The 19,942-nt window shown below is 40.2% G+C and overlaps 1 protein-coding gene across 1 annotated transcript; it reads left to right on the top strand.

The window, feature by feature from the left end:
- The first annotated feature begins 432 nt into the window (after window positions 1-432).
- nt5c1aa (5'-nucleotidase, cytosolic IAa) lies at window positions 433-18,540 on the top strand. Its single transcript, XM_054606508.1, is given in 8 exon segments — window positions 433-588; window positions 5,062-5,106; window positions 8,170-8,337; window positions 8,464-8,593; window positions 14,612-14,635; window positions 14,638-14,733; window positions 17,323-17,507; window positions 18,184-18,540. Coding segments are annotated over 8 exon segments (1,161 nt in total).
- Window positions 18,541-19,942: the final 1,402 nt, after the last annotated feature.

Here is a 19,942-nt window from a genome sequence, read left to right as displayed (position 1 = left end):
AGAGAGAGAGTCACACACAGAGAGAGAAAGCAGCAGATGGACCACTGCTCAGCCTGCAACACACTTCCATAGGAGTAGCAGTGTGTGAAGCTTGCTCGTGAATGAGTGACGGTGTAGCAGCAATCATCTTGCATGACCTCTGGAATTGGAGTTAGTGATCATTAATCTACCTGAGGGGGTAAAGACAAGTAAAAAGGAGACACTTCTGCTCCTCACACTTCAGTAAACCACTCTAGTGAGGCCGTTATCAATGGGAGGATCTCCATAAATGCCACGGACAGCAGTGGAACAGTTTGTTTTTTCCTTGTTTGACTTTGCAGGAGAAAAGAGAATCGTGTTTTCTCCATCAAAGGTCGAGGAGACAGGAGAGGTCAGAGAGGGGCGCCCTTGGGACCATAGAGAGAGAGAGAGAGAGAGAGAGGGTGATTCTCTATGGTGAAGATGAGTCTGGACCCTGTGCAGGTGATGAGCGGACAGGTGAAGGAGCTCAAAGTTTCTCCCTCGTCCAACGGGGACAGCAGAGGATCATGGGAGGAGAAAGAAGAGTTTGATCCGGACCACTTGGGTCTCACCACCAAGCCGAAACAAGTAGGTCTCACTAAATGTCGCTCCACCTGCGTCTCTGTATTTGTTCTTTAAAAATCTGGATTTTTATTCGAGGTCAAAGCTAGAATGTCCAGGATGCAAAGCTCTTTTTTACTGGACAACAAATTAATTTCAATGATACGTCTGTCCTCCACTCTTCAACCATTTTACTGCTTGTTTACGTTGCCCACGTGCAGCTTAAAGCGTAGCTCATAAATGGGGAATGGGGGGTCAGATAAGGTGAGTGTCTTGAGTTCTTGAGGTCAGACAGGGTTTGTGTCAAACTGTCTTCCAAATTATTAATGCAACGGCTGACAGAAACAGGAAGGCATCTAAAAGTTAAAACAAAAATTGTGAAAGTAGCAGATGAATGAGCAGAGGAGCCACAGAAATGCAGCTCATTAATAATCATTCAATTCATGATTTCAGAGGCTCGGCTAACAAGCTAACCGTTTTTTTACTTGTCTTTTTATCTGGACTTTAATCTAAAGGCTCAGTTCCATCTGATTTTGTCCAATTAATTACAGTATTCCTCATAAAGGTAATGACATCGGCCTCTATTTTAAAATATGAATACGAAAGTAAACTCATAGCAGATTTACAAAAAAAACTAAATTAAATACCTTGCATGTAAATGATTGCATGCAACAGCAGTGTTGTATAGAACTGGATCTGGATTTTTCAGTGAAAGTAACTGTTATTAATATTGTGAACAGTTTCTCTACCTTCCGTAAAGCTAAATTGAGGTTTTAATCCACCAGTAGGTCCATATTTTTGCAGCGGATTTACAAATGAGAGACTTCTGAGAAGTGAAAGTCCAGTTTGCAGAAGGTTAATCTGACGCCCAGCTGACACTCAGTGGCAGGGTTTAGTGTTGTTTATCGTGTTGCAGGACGTCAACAGGGAATCAGGGGACAGCAGGCTGAGCAGATTTATTGCGATTATATTCATTAAACTACACAGAAAACGAATGATAAAAGAGAGAAAAGTAAAAATAGAAAAACATCTAAGAGCAAAGTACTGAGCAAAGTGAGCTAAAAGTAGCTAAACGATGAGTAATCTCTGCTGTTTGAGGACCAGTGCGTCCACAGTGGCGTATTTTTCAGAATGTGAACATCCATTACATGTCAGTGATACTGCTTAACTATCCCTCCAGATATTACTGCTCTACATGACTGTAATAAAGATATGGCCTAATGGACAGAGCAGATGCATCTCTGTTTAAGTGACAGCAACTGGACTACACAGATTACGGGGCTTTTACTCAAATGAATATGTGTTGGAATCACAAGGTATTATGAAGGTTATATAAAAGCAGTGATGATGTTCATGTTAATAAAATGTCAAATTAATATCATCACATTAAGCCTGATGTTTCATAACATGATGCATACTGTATTTTTAAAGACACAGCAAAATAAAAATGACACTTTCCAAGATGTTGATCTGTGTTAACTGTTTATTTATCTCCTGCTAGATACTTTATCAAATTTTGGTACTTTTACATTAAATTCCCCTTTTTTCTGTAGGCTAATGAACAATAATTTAACTGAATAATAAATGTTGGCTTAGTATTTCTATTCAAGCAAGGACACATTTAATTGTGAAATTGTATTCACCTCAAAATGGTTTATTGCTACATTTATTTTGGAAGGTTTGATTGATGCAGTTCACCTCATTAAGCATTTTCTTTACATTTGGATGGATAATAAGGATAACAATGAAAGGTGCTACACTGATTTAGTAATGGGAGTTTTTACTCAACAACTCAGGCTTCATTAATAAAAAAAAAGAAAGGCATTAATTCACAACTTCTGTCTTTTCATTTCAATTTTAATGTGTTCTTTTAACGGTAAACAGCAAGGTCAGTGTAATTACAAAGTATTCATATTACATTTAATTAAATCAAATTAAATTAGCAGCCTCTTATCTAGCCTACATTAAAGGTGAGGCCCAAGAAGGGGAAATTACTCTGTCGGTCAATAACAAGCTAATTAATAGAATGAGTGTGAAGGAAAGACATTTTTTTTTTTCTTTTACAAAAACAAACAAACAAGCTGTGAGGTGTTTATATGATGGTTGTATGAAGAGAACTGGATAAAGCGTTGGAGGCGTGGGGCCAATTCATTCCTAGGAAGTTGTTCTGCATTAACATGAAAAATCTTTCGATTATGAAATTACAAGAAGTATGGACCCGTAGATCCGGCAGATTGTAGCTAACAGTGCTAGCAACGACACCAGCTGTACAGATAACAACACACACAGAGGGAGTCCCACCTCATTCTCTAGGTAGACATTACTCCACTATATCTTTACAAACACAATAGTTGTTTGCTGCTATTTTAATGCTACTATTAATATTAGAGATAAGCTTTAACTAAGCTTTGTTGTAATATAGCTTCACTTTGGCTCTTTTGTTCAGTAATAAAACAATAGATCAATTATCCTTCATGGTACCACAAGTAGCCTAAGGTTTAACTAAGGCTTGAAAGTGCCATTATGAAAATTGAAAAGGCCTCCTTTAGAAATATGAGGTTGAAATTATGTTTGAAAGAACAACCTGCCACTAATTAAGTAATTGTTTTGACAAATAGCTATTAAATCTTATCAAAATGACTCTATTCAGGTGGATTTGCATAGCTAAAAGACACACATATTACCATTGCTGTTACTGGCAGAGTGAGCAGTCACCCTCCTGTGTTACTATATCTGCCAAGGCCTGAACATACTGCATCATCACTGGCCTTTTACTTTATCTATAAATATCAGCCCCCCCCCCACTGCTACTCACCCCCCCCCACCCGCCGCTCTCTGCTCACACTTTAACCTCTTTATTTTTTTTCCCACTGCTTTCCCCTCTCTTATGTCTCTGTCTGTTGTCTGGTTGTCACTTTCCTCTTTTCATTGTCACATGGATGGAAGCGATGTCTCACAGCTTCAGATATGCAATGCTTAACAGATGACTCATGGATCTGGGTTATGCACAAACGCCAGTCCTGCTGATCTGGCAGAGCTCTGACAGGATTAATATGCATGAACAGGAAGAGAAGAGGAGGGAAGGCTCAACAGCAATTTCCTTTTATTTTGTGCTTTATGTTGCTTTAATTCCCAAATGCAACATAAAACAAACACACGTGAATGATTAGTATTCATTCCCAGCTGGTTTAATTATATTCACTCAATCAATAAGTAGGAGGTGATTATGGTAACTGTGGGTTCCCATGCGGAGGAACATTGTGATCGATGCATTCCAAGTGGGTAAGAGGCTCACAGAGAGGGCAGGCTGTTAACACTACCGGTATCAAATCACAGCAAGGAACTGGCCTCTGGGATCACACACAGACTGTGTGACATGTTATTCATAGAGTAAACTGACTCTTATGGATAAGCTGCAGCAAAGGTCTCGTACATCTGTGTATGAGCAGTACTCTAAAAGAGACATAAAGGTTCTACATTTAAAAGTCAGAGCATTAATATAGCAGCAAACAACTATTTTAGTTATATTAGAGTAATAAAGCAGGACAGTCTAACTCCCTGTCTGTGTGTTATAGGAGCTCCTCTGTGATTACATATCCAGTCCTGCAACGCATGCATGTTAGTGCTCATGAGTCCTGGAGGAAGTGCCCTACTGGCCTGCGCTCATTAGTCGTTACAGTTACAGTTCATTTTGTTAGTTCTGACAGCACTGTTGCCGTTCTTTTATGCTGTTAGTGATTCTGGCCGAAGCGTCGCCATGTTGAGAGCCATGAGGAGGCAATCCCTCAATCATAGTTTAGATGCTTGCTTTGATTCGACAAAAACAAAAAACCTATAAACCACTGAGAGGCTACTAAACGGGTACTTCACTAATTGATGCGTTGCTGGTCGGATGAATCACATCCCAAATGTCAGAAGCAATAACGTTACTTTATGTATTTATTAGCACACTATCAAGTCCATCCACAGTTTTAAACATATATCAATGAAAACTTGCATATGCAAACAAAAAATATAGCTTATGATACACACTACGGCTGCCCATGACGGTCAAAAACTGTGTGCCTCTTCTGGTAAACAACAGACCTGCTCTGTGATTAATGATTCACCTATTTATATTTTCCCCATACTTCACGTACCACCTATTGTGCGGAAATTAGCACAAGTGAACGAAAATTGCTCCAACACATAGATATGCTCAGAATTAAAAAATTCAGCACTTTATAAGCTGCAAACTACACATTACACATTGTGTGTTCTATGTCAACTATATGTCTTCATGTGTTAAAGCTTATATAGGTAATTGGCAAAACAATATATCCATCTAAACAGGTAAATTATGTAAAAAATAAAAGATTCTATATCAGACCAAAATTCTAATACTGTATGTTCGGGTTGGTGATTGGTGATTGGATGGATTGTCAATGAAGCTTAGTTGTAAATGAGTGTTCTCTGAATAAATGAATAAATAAAAACAAACTGTCATTCTGCTATGCTAAGGTGACAGGGAGACGAGCCCGGAAGGTGGAGGGAGGCGTGTTTTTTGTAAGTATGTCCCAATCATCGTGAGGTCAAAGGTTGTGTCCATGGCTACTGATTGACCATCACCACTGCTCTTTCACCTTCTTTTAACCTCCTCTGTGATGGCTGTCGATGTGCCTGCATGATCACGGACACACCCACTCCACTAACCAACAGCCCGACCCGATGCATCGTCACGTGTGCTGTCATGTTGATTCATATTGTACTGGACTGTTACAAGCTGGACGGAGCTAATGAACCAGAAAGCTGTGTTCTTATTACTACAGCCACAGAGCGATATGACCCCTTGATTTGTGTATTTGTGCTCGTAGTTGACATATTACATCCTCTGCTCTCATATGACAGTTACAGCCAGTGTGTGAAATACCGGGTGGCCAACTTTAACACAGACCTCGACTCGGCTTCTTCTAGTTGCCATCCTGGTATAGAGACGATGTCCTGCTTTGATATCAGGTTCTCACAAAAGGCACTGAATCAAATTTGTCCGAAAGGGGGCCATTTAGGTCGACAAAAAGGCATGAAAACAGGCTCGCTTGACATAATCTGTTGCATCTCTGACTGTCTGTGTCATTTAGGGAGGAAAATCATCTCTCTAACTCACTATTCATATTTGTGAATAAATGTTTTGCCGTTATAATAATGAAAACTGCTGGGCATTACACTTCTAAAAGACATTTAAGTGACAAATAATTGTCTTAGACCCCCTTGTAATTTAGCTAGAGGCTTTTAGTGGCCTCAAGTGTCAAGCAAGGGGTCTTGGACCCCCAGAGACCCACATGTATTTCGCACACTGGTTACAGCCGATAACGCAGTCCCAACTGATAGCATCAACGTGAAAGCTAGCATCCACCCTCAGGTAAACACTGTTAGCTCTGCTTAGCTCTGCTGGAGCTTTTAGAACCGATAGTTGCCAGCCGCTAACTCAGCCTCCGCCATGTTGAGAGCTTTAGAGGCTTCAGAAATGCTGCCTCCTTAGTCTCTAGCCCACAAAGTCTTGGTTATGTACCAAGACTACCCATTGAGCTGCTGACACACTTAATGCACTTGTAGAACGGAAGTTAGTAAACTATGCTAACAAGCAAGTACCTTTTGTTACCACTGTTTCTCACTAATAAAGCAGTTTTTCAACTTCCTCAAGTTTGATCCAATCGCAAATGTTATTTTTAAATGAGCTAAAGGACAAGCACCACATGTGTGTGTATTTTTGCACGTAATTATTTGAACCCTCTCCCCTCATTTATTCTGACAACCTTTCCATGCATCCAAGGGGGGGATCTCTCCCTCTGTCTCTCTGGTGACAAAATAACACTAGCTTTTCAGTGTGTGGTACAAACATTACCTTTACATACGCCTGTGTTTGGATACATTGCCATATGAAGGCAAAGCCTGCAGGAGGGCGATGTAGGTCTTTGTGTGGCTAAAGCTTAGTGTCCTATACGTTGCTCTATAGTCAAATTGATTGAGTCTTATGAAAAGATTCAAAACAAATGTACGCCTCATAGCCAACTGTGATCGCAAAATAATTTATGACGTAAGACGACGCTCCTTTTGTATGAACAGTAAGCATGTATATGAGTGTTATCATCTGATCAAATTTTACTTTTAATCTGATTTAGATGTGGGTCAGGATTAATCCTGTGTGTGTGTGTGTGTGTGTGTGTGTGTGTGTGTGTGTGTGTGTGTGTGTGTGTGTGTGTGTGTGTGTGTGTGTGTTAGCAGGTAAGTAGGTGACTTGTCAGCAGCCAGCGGTGTTGTGATGGAATAAGGCTAAATAAAGGGACAGTGAATCATTGGCCCTGTCCACCCTGTGGCCTATTTACCAGAACACAGCCATCGGGGCATGGACACAAACATGCATGAGTTTTTTTTAAAAACAGATTTCTGACCTGCTGCACAAACACACACACACTGGCCGTAGACATATATTGACTCAAAGTCATGCATTATTTATTGCTGTTATGTGCTTTTGCCTTCTTGCATTGCACATATTTTATTTTTCCAGTAAAGTATTATTCAGCAGTGAGATTAAGTCTGCATTATTTATATTATTAGATATATCTTATCATTTGATTATTACTGGCAACATGCATGATTTAGAGATACTTGAACTCATATGTGAAACACTGTACAGCACATTCAACCACACATTTAAACTAAGTTGTGTGCACTGGTAGAAGCCACTGACTTTCACGAACACGTTATCGTACTTTAAGTTACCCCCTTTTCCCCCGCACTGCTCTTTTCCAGACAACCATGCATCATCATCATTTAGCTGCCAACTGTGGGCATTAATGCCCGCTGCCCTCAGAAGAATGCCCCTCTTGAAAACTGGCACCCGAGCGTTAACACACACACAGTTGGCGACATGAGGCCTCTGTGCAAGCTAGTACTGTTCATTAGAGTTCATGGAGGAATAGTCTTTGAAGAGAAAAACACACACACACACACATTTGTCACTTTTTAATGCACTTGGTAGCCCAACGTGTCAAACTATGATGATCCACTTTGGTAGCAGTTAATACGTTTTTCAACATTGAGAATTGCAACAAAAACTCCTAATAGATTAAAGAAAAAACATCACGATAGGGCTTATAATAAGTCCATAAACTGTCCCATGATTAAAGATGACACCATTCTACTAATGATAGATCTCCATTCATACTGTTTGTTGACGTTGTAAGGTAACGACATTACCACAGATAACAGGCATGACAAAAATGAAATGTCTCACATGGTTTTGCATGTCTTCCAGCATGTATTGTGATGCAAAGAGCTCTAATAATTTATTTAACTGCATCGAAATAAAGTTTTAATGACCCCCAGGCCTCTTGTGAAGAAGTTAAAGCACTCGTATAAGCATGTACTTGTAAACAGGAAACAATATTATTGGCTATTATTTAGCTTGAGGGTCAATTTTGCCCCCACAGGCCTCTGACACCTTTCATCTCTCCTCCCACCGTGTTTTCCAGTCATCGTAACAATGGGTCATTACTGCTCGCTCAACCTCCCTTTTTTTCTGTTCTTCTTTATCGTACCAATTTCTCCCGTTTCTCTCATTTTTTTCAGCCCAAACCAGAGAACGCAGTGACCGTCGCGGTTTCTTCTCGGGTCATGTTCCGGACCGAGCGTGAGCAGAAGGTGTTTGAGCAGGAAGGGGTGGAGGAATATCTGAGATACCAAATCGAACACGAGAACGAACCCTTCGCCCCCGGACCTGCTTTCCCCTTCGTCAAGGTTAAAGTCACACATACAAGAAGTCACGGACATAACACATACAATACTGAGTTTGATCTGCAGACTGAATATTTGACTGTTGTGCTGTCCTGAGCTTCTTAGCTGACTGATTCTGTATCCCGACAGGCTCTGGAGACGGTGAACGCTCGTCTGCGGGACTTGTACCCAGAAAGTGAAGAGCTGTTTGACATCGTTTTAGTGACGTATAACCACGCCCACGTAGGAATCCGGCTCATCAACACCATCAACCATCACAGTAAGTCCTACAGAGAGATAATCATAAAGATGTGGCTCTAAGCTGAAGAATCAGTTTGTATAATCAGCATCTTTTTCAAACTTGGACAGTATTGGCAATTTGAAAGTTTGGCGACCCTCGTTGGCACTATCAGATGATACAATTTGGCATGCAGAATTAGTGGGTTTGAATAGCTTCCTGTTGTGGGGCAACAAGCCCATTGATACGTTAGTAAGATATCAGATTTCAAGCACTTTCAATTCAGTTTGACAAGATCATTATCTCACCCCCCATGAAACTGCACGTGAAATTGAATGTAAATGGAACAATATGTAAAAGAAAATGAAAACATAGATCAGGACTACAAAGGCCCTTACACACTGACGGATAAACTACACAAAAATGCAACAGTTGCATCACTTTTTCAATAAAAGATAGAAAATATTTGCGCAGGCAGAGAACCAACTACGGAGATGCTCCAGCAGCATCTGTCTGAGGTAAACTGTTGTATAGACTAAGTTCATGTAAGCCATTATATTGAGTTTCTGTTTAGTGAAATGGTCTGAGTGAATTTGAGTTCCCTCTGGTTAACACTTAAGCAGTGTATCTGTCTTGGGCTTTTATTGTGAAAGGTAAGATCAGAAGGATTGGATCTGGTCTGCGCTGCCTTTTTCAAGGTTGAAAGGAGTAAACACAGTTTGTCATCTTGGTTCGGACTACCAAGCCTCCTTGTAGTTCAACACTATAATGTACCTTATGATTATGTCTGTTCCAAACAACTTGATCAAATGATGCCTTTATTCACGGTGCAAAAGCTCAGGAAAATCGACCTCACTCGGTAGAAAATCATGAATTAGCATTTTGTGTAGATGTATTCATGACAAATAATGAGACAGGATACTGGAGCCGATTCAAGCTCAGCTGAGACAAACAACAAAGTGTATGAACAGCTGACGGACTGGATCCTTCCCAGGGAAATCTCAGACCCTCTGATGACATCTTCCTCACAGACCACTTCCTGTTCAGCTCCGCAAATGTTTTCATGTCCTCGGAGCCTCAGGCCGGGGTGAGTTTATGCCCCTCTGGATGTGAAAATAAACCTTCAGGCCCCGAAACAAAAACAGGTCTGAGGGGAGCCACCAAAGCTGCACGCTGCCTCCCAGATGCTTCCACGTTAGATCTCTCTGGTGGCTCTCTGCGTGAGGGGGCCTGACGAATCTGACCTCTGACCTTTCCTACAGCGCTACAGGAAAACATAGCCTCTCTGATGTCACACAGATAAGATTTTGGTAAACATCACTGGTGCTGTGTCAACAAGCAAAGTGTCTCCATGGGTGACATAGCAGTAAAAATGATTAAGAAAGAAACATGTGCGTGCTCCTGAGCTTTTCAAATTTGAAATTGGATGTGGGCACCTCACACAAACATTCAAATACTAATTAATCTCTCATCCCCTGCTAGCTATTTTTAACAGTTGCAGGATGAGGTATAAAGTTTCCCTTGGACGACTGGGGACAACTATATAGTTAGGGCATTGCTGTGAATGACAAGCATACGTGCCTGCAGGCCATAACGAAAAAGGGATATGAACATTTAACAAAAGAAGCTTTATTTACTTAATTAAACCAAATTAAAATGTTAACCCTATGGAGTGTGGGAATCAGTGGTATCAGTAGTTTTTATCATTCGTGGGTGCTGGTGTTGTAAAAGTGCAAGAAAAAAATATAAAAATGAATTAGAGCAACATAACTAAAACATAAAAACAGGAGAGAAGCGAAGCTGCAGCAGCAGAAGAATGGCGGGTCAGCAAAAGATAAGCAAGCTGCCAGCTGCATGCAGTCTCATATACGCTGGTTTTCCCAGTCGCCCTAACTATCACCTGCCCCAAGAGCACAGACGGAGGAATCACAAAGAACAGGAGATGACACTCTAGGGGTCATCACAGTATTATTTGACCTCTGCGCAGGCACCTCTTGTCACCAATATCCATGATACCAAGTAGATGGGTACCAATGATGTTCTGGGTGGGTTTAACCATCTGCTGTAGAGCACAAACCATTCAAGTTTGTAACGTTTCAAGACAGGATCCTTTCTATTGCTCCTCTGTTAAAGTTGACAAGAACTTAGTATGGAAATTGTGCCTCTTTGAGTGTCCTTAAGAAATACAGTTGTTTTTGAGCTTTCTCAACCAGGGTGGAGATGAGTGATGACCATGGCAGGTTGTTTGTGATGCTGATTCCCAGGATTTTAAAGCTGCTAACTTACTCCACCTCAGCTCCATTGATGGAGACAGGGGTGTGTGTCTTCACCTCCTTTTTTCTAAACCCCTCAGCCCCTTGGTTTCACTGACATTGAGCAGAAGGTTGTTCTCTGAGCAACACTCTGCAAGATTGTTCATTTCCTTTCATGATACATTTCTATTGTTGTTTGTAATCCGGCCGATTTCAAATTTCACAACAGAGTTCTATTCATGTCGGGGTTAGCAGCCGTGGGTGTACTGCTTGAACAACAATGGGCCGAGCACACAGCCCTGAGGCACTCAACTGTTCAAATGGAGGAGGTTTGGCTGGTGATCCGAATCTGCCAAGGGTCTGTTTGTGAGGAAAGTACTCAAGCCAAGAGCGATAAGTTTGACAATCAGTTTCATGGGGGAGATTGTATCTAATGCTGAACTGAAATCAAAATACAACATTCTGATTATTTTCAAGATGTGTGAAGGCTGAGTGGAGAGCAGTGGAAACGGAATGTAAGTCGCTTTGGATAAAAGCGTCTGCTAAATGACTGTAATGTAATGTAATGTAATGTTTGTGGATCTGTTTGCAAAGTATGCTAACTGGTGAGGGTCAAGGTTGGCTGGGTGTTTTTTTCAAGTGTTGGAGAACCAGTTTCTCAAAGAACTTCCCCACACAAGGCGGTAGTCACTGCAGACTTTTTAGGTGAAGGGGTGATGGTGGCTGTCTTGAAGCAGGTGGGAACATTTCATTCATCTACTTTGCATATATATGACATAGGAGGACCCTAGGGCAAAGATGACTGGCAGCAGCTATAATGTGTTCTGTGTGCTGCAAATTCCCTGTGGAAATCAAACATTAGAGTCACCTCATATATGCCTACAATATGCATAGCATCCCAATCCTAGCTGCTATGATTATAAAGTGTTAAACTGCACAGTGAAGCTTCTCATTCTTTGATGTGCCAGCAGTGTCTCTGCAGTCCTGCCGATTTCCTGCTCTCCCATTACCATGTTTTAGATCTTCTGAACAAGCAAATAAATCATACAAAGATAGATGATATGAAAACAGTTTTGCACGGGAAAAAAAAAAGATACAAAGACATCAATGGTGAGGATTCTTTTTCCATTGACTGACTCCCACGCTCCCTTACCAGTCCTAAAGGCAGGGGACGCTTGGGAGGTTTGAAATGATGAGGTGCAGTGCAATGCGGGGGCCAAACTCACCAGGGCCCGACTACAAAGCTAAATAAACCATTTAAAAGAATCTGTAGAGGACAGTTGGCTCTTTGAACTCTGTTTTTCTCCATTTTTTAAAGTCTTCATCTCCATCTGCCTTCAGCCTGTTTATGAGTCATATAGTATTTGTCTGTATTTGTATCCACACTTCTTACTTATTTTTTGCTAATCCAAATAACAGTAAGAGTTTGATTTAAAAAAAACATGAAATCAATCAGGATAGAAGAGTTTACTGCTGCATTCACACTTTTTAAGATGGTCTTGGTTGGGCATGCTACAACCTTCAACCCAAATTTTCTTCCGTATCATTAAATTCAATGGCAAACTGTTAAGACCCTGATGTAGAAAAAATTCTGCACTTGCTGTGTCTGCGTTCTCATAATAAGAATAAAGAACCAGATAACTTTGTGCAAATCAACAAATGTGAAATTTAAATCACTTCAGTGTAATTTATATTTGTTAAAAAAATTAAGGAAAGAAAGAAAAGAAAGAAAAGGCCAACCAAACATTTGAATGGATGAAAATGTCTCAGATGTTTTTCAGGTCAATATGTAGACCCAAATGCAAGAACACCAGGCAAGCAGGTGAAATCAACAAAACCAGAAAAAAAAAAGCTGGTGGAAACTGACAGAGAACAAGCAATGAGGGAGCAGGCTGCAGCAATACAAAAAAATACACTAAGGACAAACTAGTATGACACGAGGAACACCAGAAACAAACGCCGACACTGCAGAGGGAAAACACATGGACTGAATACAAAAGGACAGCAGGTTGATTAGACACAGGTGGAACAAACCAGGGCAGGGCAGACCATCACAAAGGTGGCAAGTAAAACAAAGCAGGACACAAGAGGAGGCAATCCCACCAGTCTCAGGCCTGACATCAAAATGTAATTTGGGCTTCCAATGTTTATTTATACCAACAGAACATCCTTTGTTGTTGTCCACATTAGCATTTCCATAAAGACCTCTGCCCATACGCCTCCACACCTCTTTGTCTCAATCCTCTTTCAGTTGGAAACTACAAAGCTGTGCTTCACTAACCAACAGAAGTGTGGTAATTCTACCTGTTAACTCATGCAAACACTAATTCCTGCACTGCAGCACATCACTAATTTATGATCGAAGCCTAAAGTTGTCTGAAAAAAAAAATGAGCGTACAACAAGTAGAGCTAAATGAGAATACTTTGTTTGATCGGCTATATTGATATTTTAAATGAGTGAAACGAGGCAAAAAAGATGGAAATATAAAAGACGTGTTCAGTTTCACGTGGCTTGAAGGGGCAACCCGATGATTATACATAGAAACATTAGAAGTAATGATTAATCTGCAGTCCAGACAACTCAGAACTCAAAATTTTGGATGACGTACTGATAAAAGTACTATGGAAGCCACTCAAAATCTAAGTTTCTATTAAAAAATCCCTCTAGTTCTTGAAGAAACAGTTGGCTGACGTCACACAAAAATGGAATGACACATTGTAAATGGTAAACCATTATCTAAAAAGGCAACGTAAAGATTCTTTGCCTGTATTTAATTAAAATAATACACATATATTCATATAGTAAAACCCTTCATGAGGAAATCCTGGTGATGTCATAGTGATGTCATCAGGGTTACCTTGGCTTCGACACTTTTCAAACTGTGGCTCTGGATCTATTCAAAATATCCTATTGGTTGCAGTATGGGAAGGATCCTTTTGAGGACTAAAAAATTGGATATCTCGGCTTCTGCTGCATACATTTTTACCATTCTTTTTATTTAATACGTCTCTCAAAAGTCCTTCATCTTTATGGAAGTGCACAACAAATTTGCCCCTTTAATGTGGAAAAAGTCTAAGACAAGTTTCTCACCTCGTGCCGCTTTAAATAAAAAGCCGTAACCTTGCCGTCTCTCTTTTCACGATCAGCCCATCAATCTCCCACCCTCACTAACCTTCTCTTTGACTATATCTCCATCTATCTTGGGTGTCACCTATTCTCATTCTATTCACCCTTCAACTCTTCTCGCACTCATTTCATCACATCGCCATCCCATCATCCGTCTCATTACTTTGCTCCTGTGCCCTTTCTCACAAAATATCAGCTCATTTCACCTGGACGGCTCTCTAATCACAGATCTAATATCAGTCTTCTCTCGTTACCGTCTCTCTGCTGCTGTTTCGATCAGTCCTCAGCAGTGAAATTAAGAGGAGGCCTCAGCCAAAATGCGAGTAGATACTGCCAGTAATTCTCCATCCACTCTTCCCCCTTCTAGTCGGCCCCCTCTTTGGACCCTCTCCACCCTTTAAGTGCTTGTAAGTGTATCCTCTCACCCCCATCTGCCCCTCACTTCACCCCCTGTGACTCCTGAAGCTGTGTATCAGGACAAATTAAAAGCTACAGCTCCCAGCAGAAATAAGAACATTTCTGTTTTTCTTTCTCTCACTTTGTTTCTGTATCTGATGTTCTATAAAGACACAAATAAATATTGTAATGGGTCTGTAATGCTGCCAATATAAACTGCATGTTGACATTTAATCATGCACTGACACTTAAAACCTTGTTGCTGTTTGTTGCTCTTCTCCCCAGACTTGTTTATTGAGAGGTTTTGTATGACGGGGGAAGCAGTCCTATCGGTTACCTGAAGGCCTGGCACACCAACCTCTACCTGTCTGCTGATGCCGACAAGGTCAGGGAGGCGCTGGCTGAAGGTGAGCGCACGCACACACACACACACACACACACACACACACACACACACACACACACACACACACACACACACACACACACACACATGAGGAAGTCTGATTTTATATGGTATCTGTCACTTTATATTAAAAGATGATGACCTATCATCGATCAGTAATCTCTTTTAAATCACTTCTTAAAACACATTTTTACAGAATGGCTTTTATGTGATGTTGTCGCTTTAATGTTTCGTTTTATTATTGGTTTTACTATCTTATTTTATTTTAAAATACGTTTTATCTTTATCTATTTCAATTATTTTTATTTATTTTATTGATTCTCACTTGTTATTTCTTTTTATTTCTTAGTTTAGTTTTATCCTATCGATTGTTTTTATTGTTTCATCTATTGTCCTGTTTTAGCTTTATCAGGGTGTAAGTCTTTGCATTTGCTGCCTTGTCTGTCAAGCACTTTGTAAACTCTGCTTTTAAAAGTGCTATATAAATAAAGTTATTATTATTATTATTATTATTATTATTATTATTATTATTATTATTATTATTATTACAATAGAGCAAAGCCAAAAAATAAAGACTGCAAGCAGAACAATTTGAGGCGCTAACATTTTTAACACATTGCACCAGTGAGTTTAGACTCAAACTATCCCAGTATTTAGTCTCAACACCTTTCTTTTTTTTCATATTTTTTTTAATAGCCAAATCAGGAAATAGTATTAACATAGAAAACATAGTTATTGATCTTCCGGTATGGATGCTGATTTCATTCAGGGGCAATATTTATCAGATTTACACCCTAAAAAAGCCAGAGTGAAAAAAATGATAATCTAGAATTTCCTTTAAACTTCAATTTAAATGTAAAGAAGTAAGATGCTATTACATTTTTACACACAAAAGATTAGCTGCAGTAGCCTAAACGGTCGGATTTCTTTCTGTCCAATTTGCATAACGAGTAGCTGTGACTGACATTGGCTCTGATGCTGCAGAGCCATAAAAAGCCATAAAACCTCCATAGTGAGGATTTCCCCCTTATTTGTGTTTCCTCGATGGATTCCTGTGTGTCATGACATCCCATTGGCTCTGGCTGTGGCTCTTATAATATGCAGTGATATTTGAAAACACGGACAGCTCTCTGAAAAATAAATACAAGACGTAACAGTAATACGCTCTGCTGACGAGACGCTGGAAACAGAATACTTTGATGTGAAATTTGCGGAGCTTGAGGTTTATATTTGTTCAGTGCAGCACATTTCATGCTTCATTATCACTGCTGTCAAAAGGGAAAGAGCAAATGCTGAAATAGAGCAGACCAAGTGGACTCAAACAAGGTTGAAACCAAAAGGAAAGCAAATCCAGAATGAAGGATGAAACCTGTCGCTAACTAATTGGAAAACAAGATTTGTTTGAGCTTGACAAAAAGATTCGTTTTTTTACATAATCTTGATTTTCTAGTAATGAGAACCAGAAAATGACATATTGTATCCACTGTGTCAGACTATCTCTGTGTGTGTGTAGAGAGCTGAGCGTAAATTTACTGGAGTGCTGACTGATCACAGCAGGACAACATACCTCTGAAGGTGACATTCTTCATGTGACTAACGCACTTAATGTCACTAATGCAAGTGACTCTGTGGGGGAAGCACACACACACACACACACACACACACACACACACACACACACAAACAAAGGTGAAAGATTCAAGCAAAGGAAGCGTCCTTGACATTTTAATAAGGTCTTAATTAGCTGTGAGGCCGTTTGTTAAGACTTTCTGTGAGCTGAAGGCCGTGTAGTGCTACAGCTGTTACTGATTTGTTCCAGCAGCAAATGAAGTGGTGTAGTGAAGTGAAGGCTACTTTTATTTGATCTAAATAAGTCATTTTTCTGTTCACTTGCTTCTGATCCAGCCAGCACGTGATTGTCTGCAGGTATCAAAGCATCTATAGGTTACTATAGGACTTACTGCAAACTTCAACAGGATTTTAAAGCGGTAAACTAAAGGATATTACTTTATTGTGATGGGACACATCAATGTTAATTGATGTTAATATTGACATTTCTTACCAAATTTATAAAAATGTATGTCTTCCATGTATGTCTACACTGCATTGAGGAGTTTGTCATACAGAAGTGGGCGTGGTTTCATCTTCAGCCCCAACTTTTTTTTGTATTTTCTAAATTATGCAGTTGATGGACTTAGTCTCAGACCTCCAACTTTATATTTAGGTAAAGTGAAGTGAAGAGATATGTATGGTTTTACTTTACAAATGATTGTTTCTGTTCACTTCATTCTAATCTAACAATATGTCACAGTCATATGAAACTAAAACTATCTTTTAAAGTGCAGTTAAATGAATTGAAGCAAGTAATGTCTCTGTTTACTTGATTCTTATCAAACCATGATTGTCTGCAGGATTCAAGGTATCTATAGGTTTAATGTAAAGCGAAATAAGGAAAAGGTTAAGTGAAGGGAAGTCATGTAAAGTAAATTAAAGTGCAGTGGAGTGCAGTGACTGTAATCCCACCACTGCTTTCAACAACTCTTTCATTGAACCTATTCTAAATGAGTCTCTGTCTGTGTTTTGTGCTCAGGCATCGCAGCAGCCACCATGTTCACGACAGAGAAGCTGACAGAGGTGTCGGAGTCCCAGCTCAGGGTGGCATTTGACGGTGACGCCGTCCTCTTTTCTGATGAATCGGAGCGCATCTTCAAGGCACACGGGCTGGACAAGTTCTTTGAACATGAGCGGGACAACGAGGACACGCTGTTGGATCATGTAAGTAGTCTTCACTGAAGGTCTGTTTGGACATTTTCTCTTGAAGAGGGGATAATGTGCTGATACCAAACACATATTTTATTAGTTCATGCCAAATCATCATTGATAGAATCAGTACGGATTGCATTTCACTAAAGGAAAGATTTATGTTTTTTGTCATTTGTAATTAAAAATCTTTAAACCTCATCTCCATAGCATTAAATTGCCATTTCCGTGCAGAACGACTCACCTGTAAATTATTCTGCAGATATTTTCCATATAAAATGAAATTCATTAAGTGTTTAATTTATTAAATTATGGATACATTATGAAACATGATGTGATGAATGGTTTCCAAACACAATGGGATTCAGACAGGTGGTGCATCGTTCTGTCAGGCAGCCAGCAATGCAGGCTAAGAAACAAATGGTGCTAAATTGGTGCTTATCAAATCTAGCTTTATGTGGTGAAATCGAAGGTGCTTGATTGCCATGGTGATCTGCTGTTTTTCTCACTACCAGTTCTTGTCTTGATAAAGAAGACACTTGACTACACTGTGTGTCAGCAATAAATGAGCCATAAGCCCAGTGCAGAGATATTGCATTACTAATTAATGAACTGCTATGAGATGGTGTTGAAAGAACACACAATCTCTCCAGCTTTGCTTCATCATAATCTCTCTCTTCCTCCGTGGCAGGGTCCCCTGAAGGGCTTCCTGGAAGCGCTGGGGAAGCTCCAGAAAAAGTTTTATGCTAAAGGCCAGCGCCTGAACTGTCCCATCCGAACATACCTGGTCACAGCTCGCAGCGCTGCCAGCTCCGGGATCCGGGCGCTGAAGACACTCAGGGCCTGGGGCTTGGAGATCGACGAGGCCTTGTTCCTCGCGGGGGCACCCAAGGGCCCCATGCTGGAGAAGATCAGGCCTCACATCTACTTTGACGATCAGATGTTTCACGTGGAGGGCGCGGCTGAGATGGGCACCGTCGCTGCCCACGTGCCCTACGGCATCGCACAGAAACATAACCAGAAACTGAACACCAGTGTGAGGAAGTAGACAGCAGGACTTCAGATGCCAGTGGCTCAGCCATCCAGCCAGAAACAGAACCAGAGAAGGAGGATGGGATGGAGAAACATCACAAGAGCAAAGTGAAGCTGAGAGGTTTCAGAGAGCGTGGGAAGATGAACTTGTGCTGAATTGTATGTGGGAATGCATCATTTCCATGATGTAGCAATTGTATTTTAAGTTTGTTTTATCACAATGTCAACTTTGTCAGCTTAATGTCATTATTTTAGGGGTAAGATAAGGGTCTGGGTAGAGGTCAAGTAGAGGATAACCTCAGCTTTACATTTCAAACCCAATGCTGAAGTGTTTCAAATCTAGCTTTATGTGGTGAAATCGAAGGTGCTTGATTGCCATGGTGATCTGCTGTTTTTCTCACTACCAGTTCTTGTCTTGATAAAGAAGACACTTGACTACACTGTGTGTCAGCAATAAATGAGCCATAAGCCCAGTGCAGAGATATTAAAAGGTTAAAGGTTATAGTGATAAGGTGTCCTCATACAACGGTTCGTACGATATCCTACGAAAAGTTACTCCTCGGTTTTCCTTCGAAAGCCAGCGACACATGTGGATTTTGGAACGTTTACGCAAATAAACTACCTGGTTAGGTTAAGGAAAAGATTGTGAAAGACTTAGATAGGTCTAGGTAACAAAGCCACTCAATGAGGTAAAGAAACAGATCGTCGTTTGCGTTAAAATAACCACGAAAGTGCCATTATGGCGCATTATTTTTCGTAGGTATTGCTACGAATGCTGGATGACACCAGCCTGATAGTGTTGTACTGTAGCTTTAAGAGTCATAAGTTAACGTGTCAGTGATTTCACAAGAATGTAAAATTGTTTGTTTGCAACTATACAAAATATGTTGTATATTACTTGAGATGGCAACATTATGTTCTATTGTGTTAGTCCAAAGCAAACATAGAAAGCCATAAGTTTCAGTTGGTGCCTTAGTTTCAATGAAGACACTATTTTCAGCCACTGGTTCATCACTTTGGTCCAGAGTAAAATACCTCTAGAACTGTCAGGTGGTTTGCCATAAAATTCAGTACAGACATTTATAGTCTGCAGAGAATGAAACTATTGAATTTGGTGGAGATCCCCTGACTTTTCATGTTGCTTCGCAGGTCACAATTATACAAAATGTAAGTTCCACACCTCAGTTCAAAGAAGGAGACCTCCCAAACCAATGATTGATTTCCATCACCCTCACAGCTTTACATGTCATTAGCATGCAAAACGGAACTTAAAGTAGAGTGCAATCTTAAAAAAGTATATAACGGCTGATTAATGTGTAGTAGGCTATTTACAACAACATGGCTTTGCCCCCTTTGGCCAAAAAAGCTACAGTTTGCACCACAATTTTGTTGTATCCCAATGTTTAACTCATCAAACA

The sequence above is a fragment of the Anoplopoma fimbria genome, chromosome 10 (assembly GCF_027596085.1).
Source record: "Anoplopoma fimbria isolate UVic2021 breed Golden Eagle Sablefish chromosome 10, Afim_UVic_2022, whole genome shotgun sequence".
NCBI classification, from domain to species: Eukaryota; Metazoa; Chordata; class Actinopteri; order Perciformes; family Anoplopomatidae; genus Anoplopoma; species Anoplopoma fimbria.
Note: the sequence above shows the minus strand (reverse complement) of the source record. Positions and strands in the feature narration are given on the sequence as shown.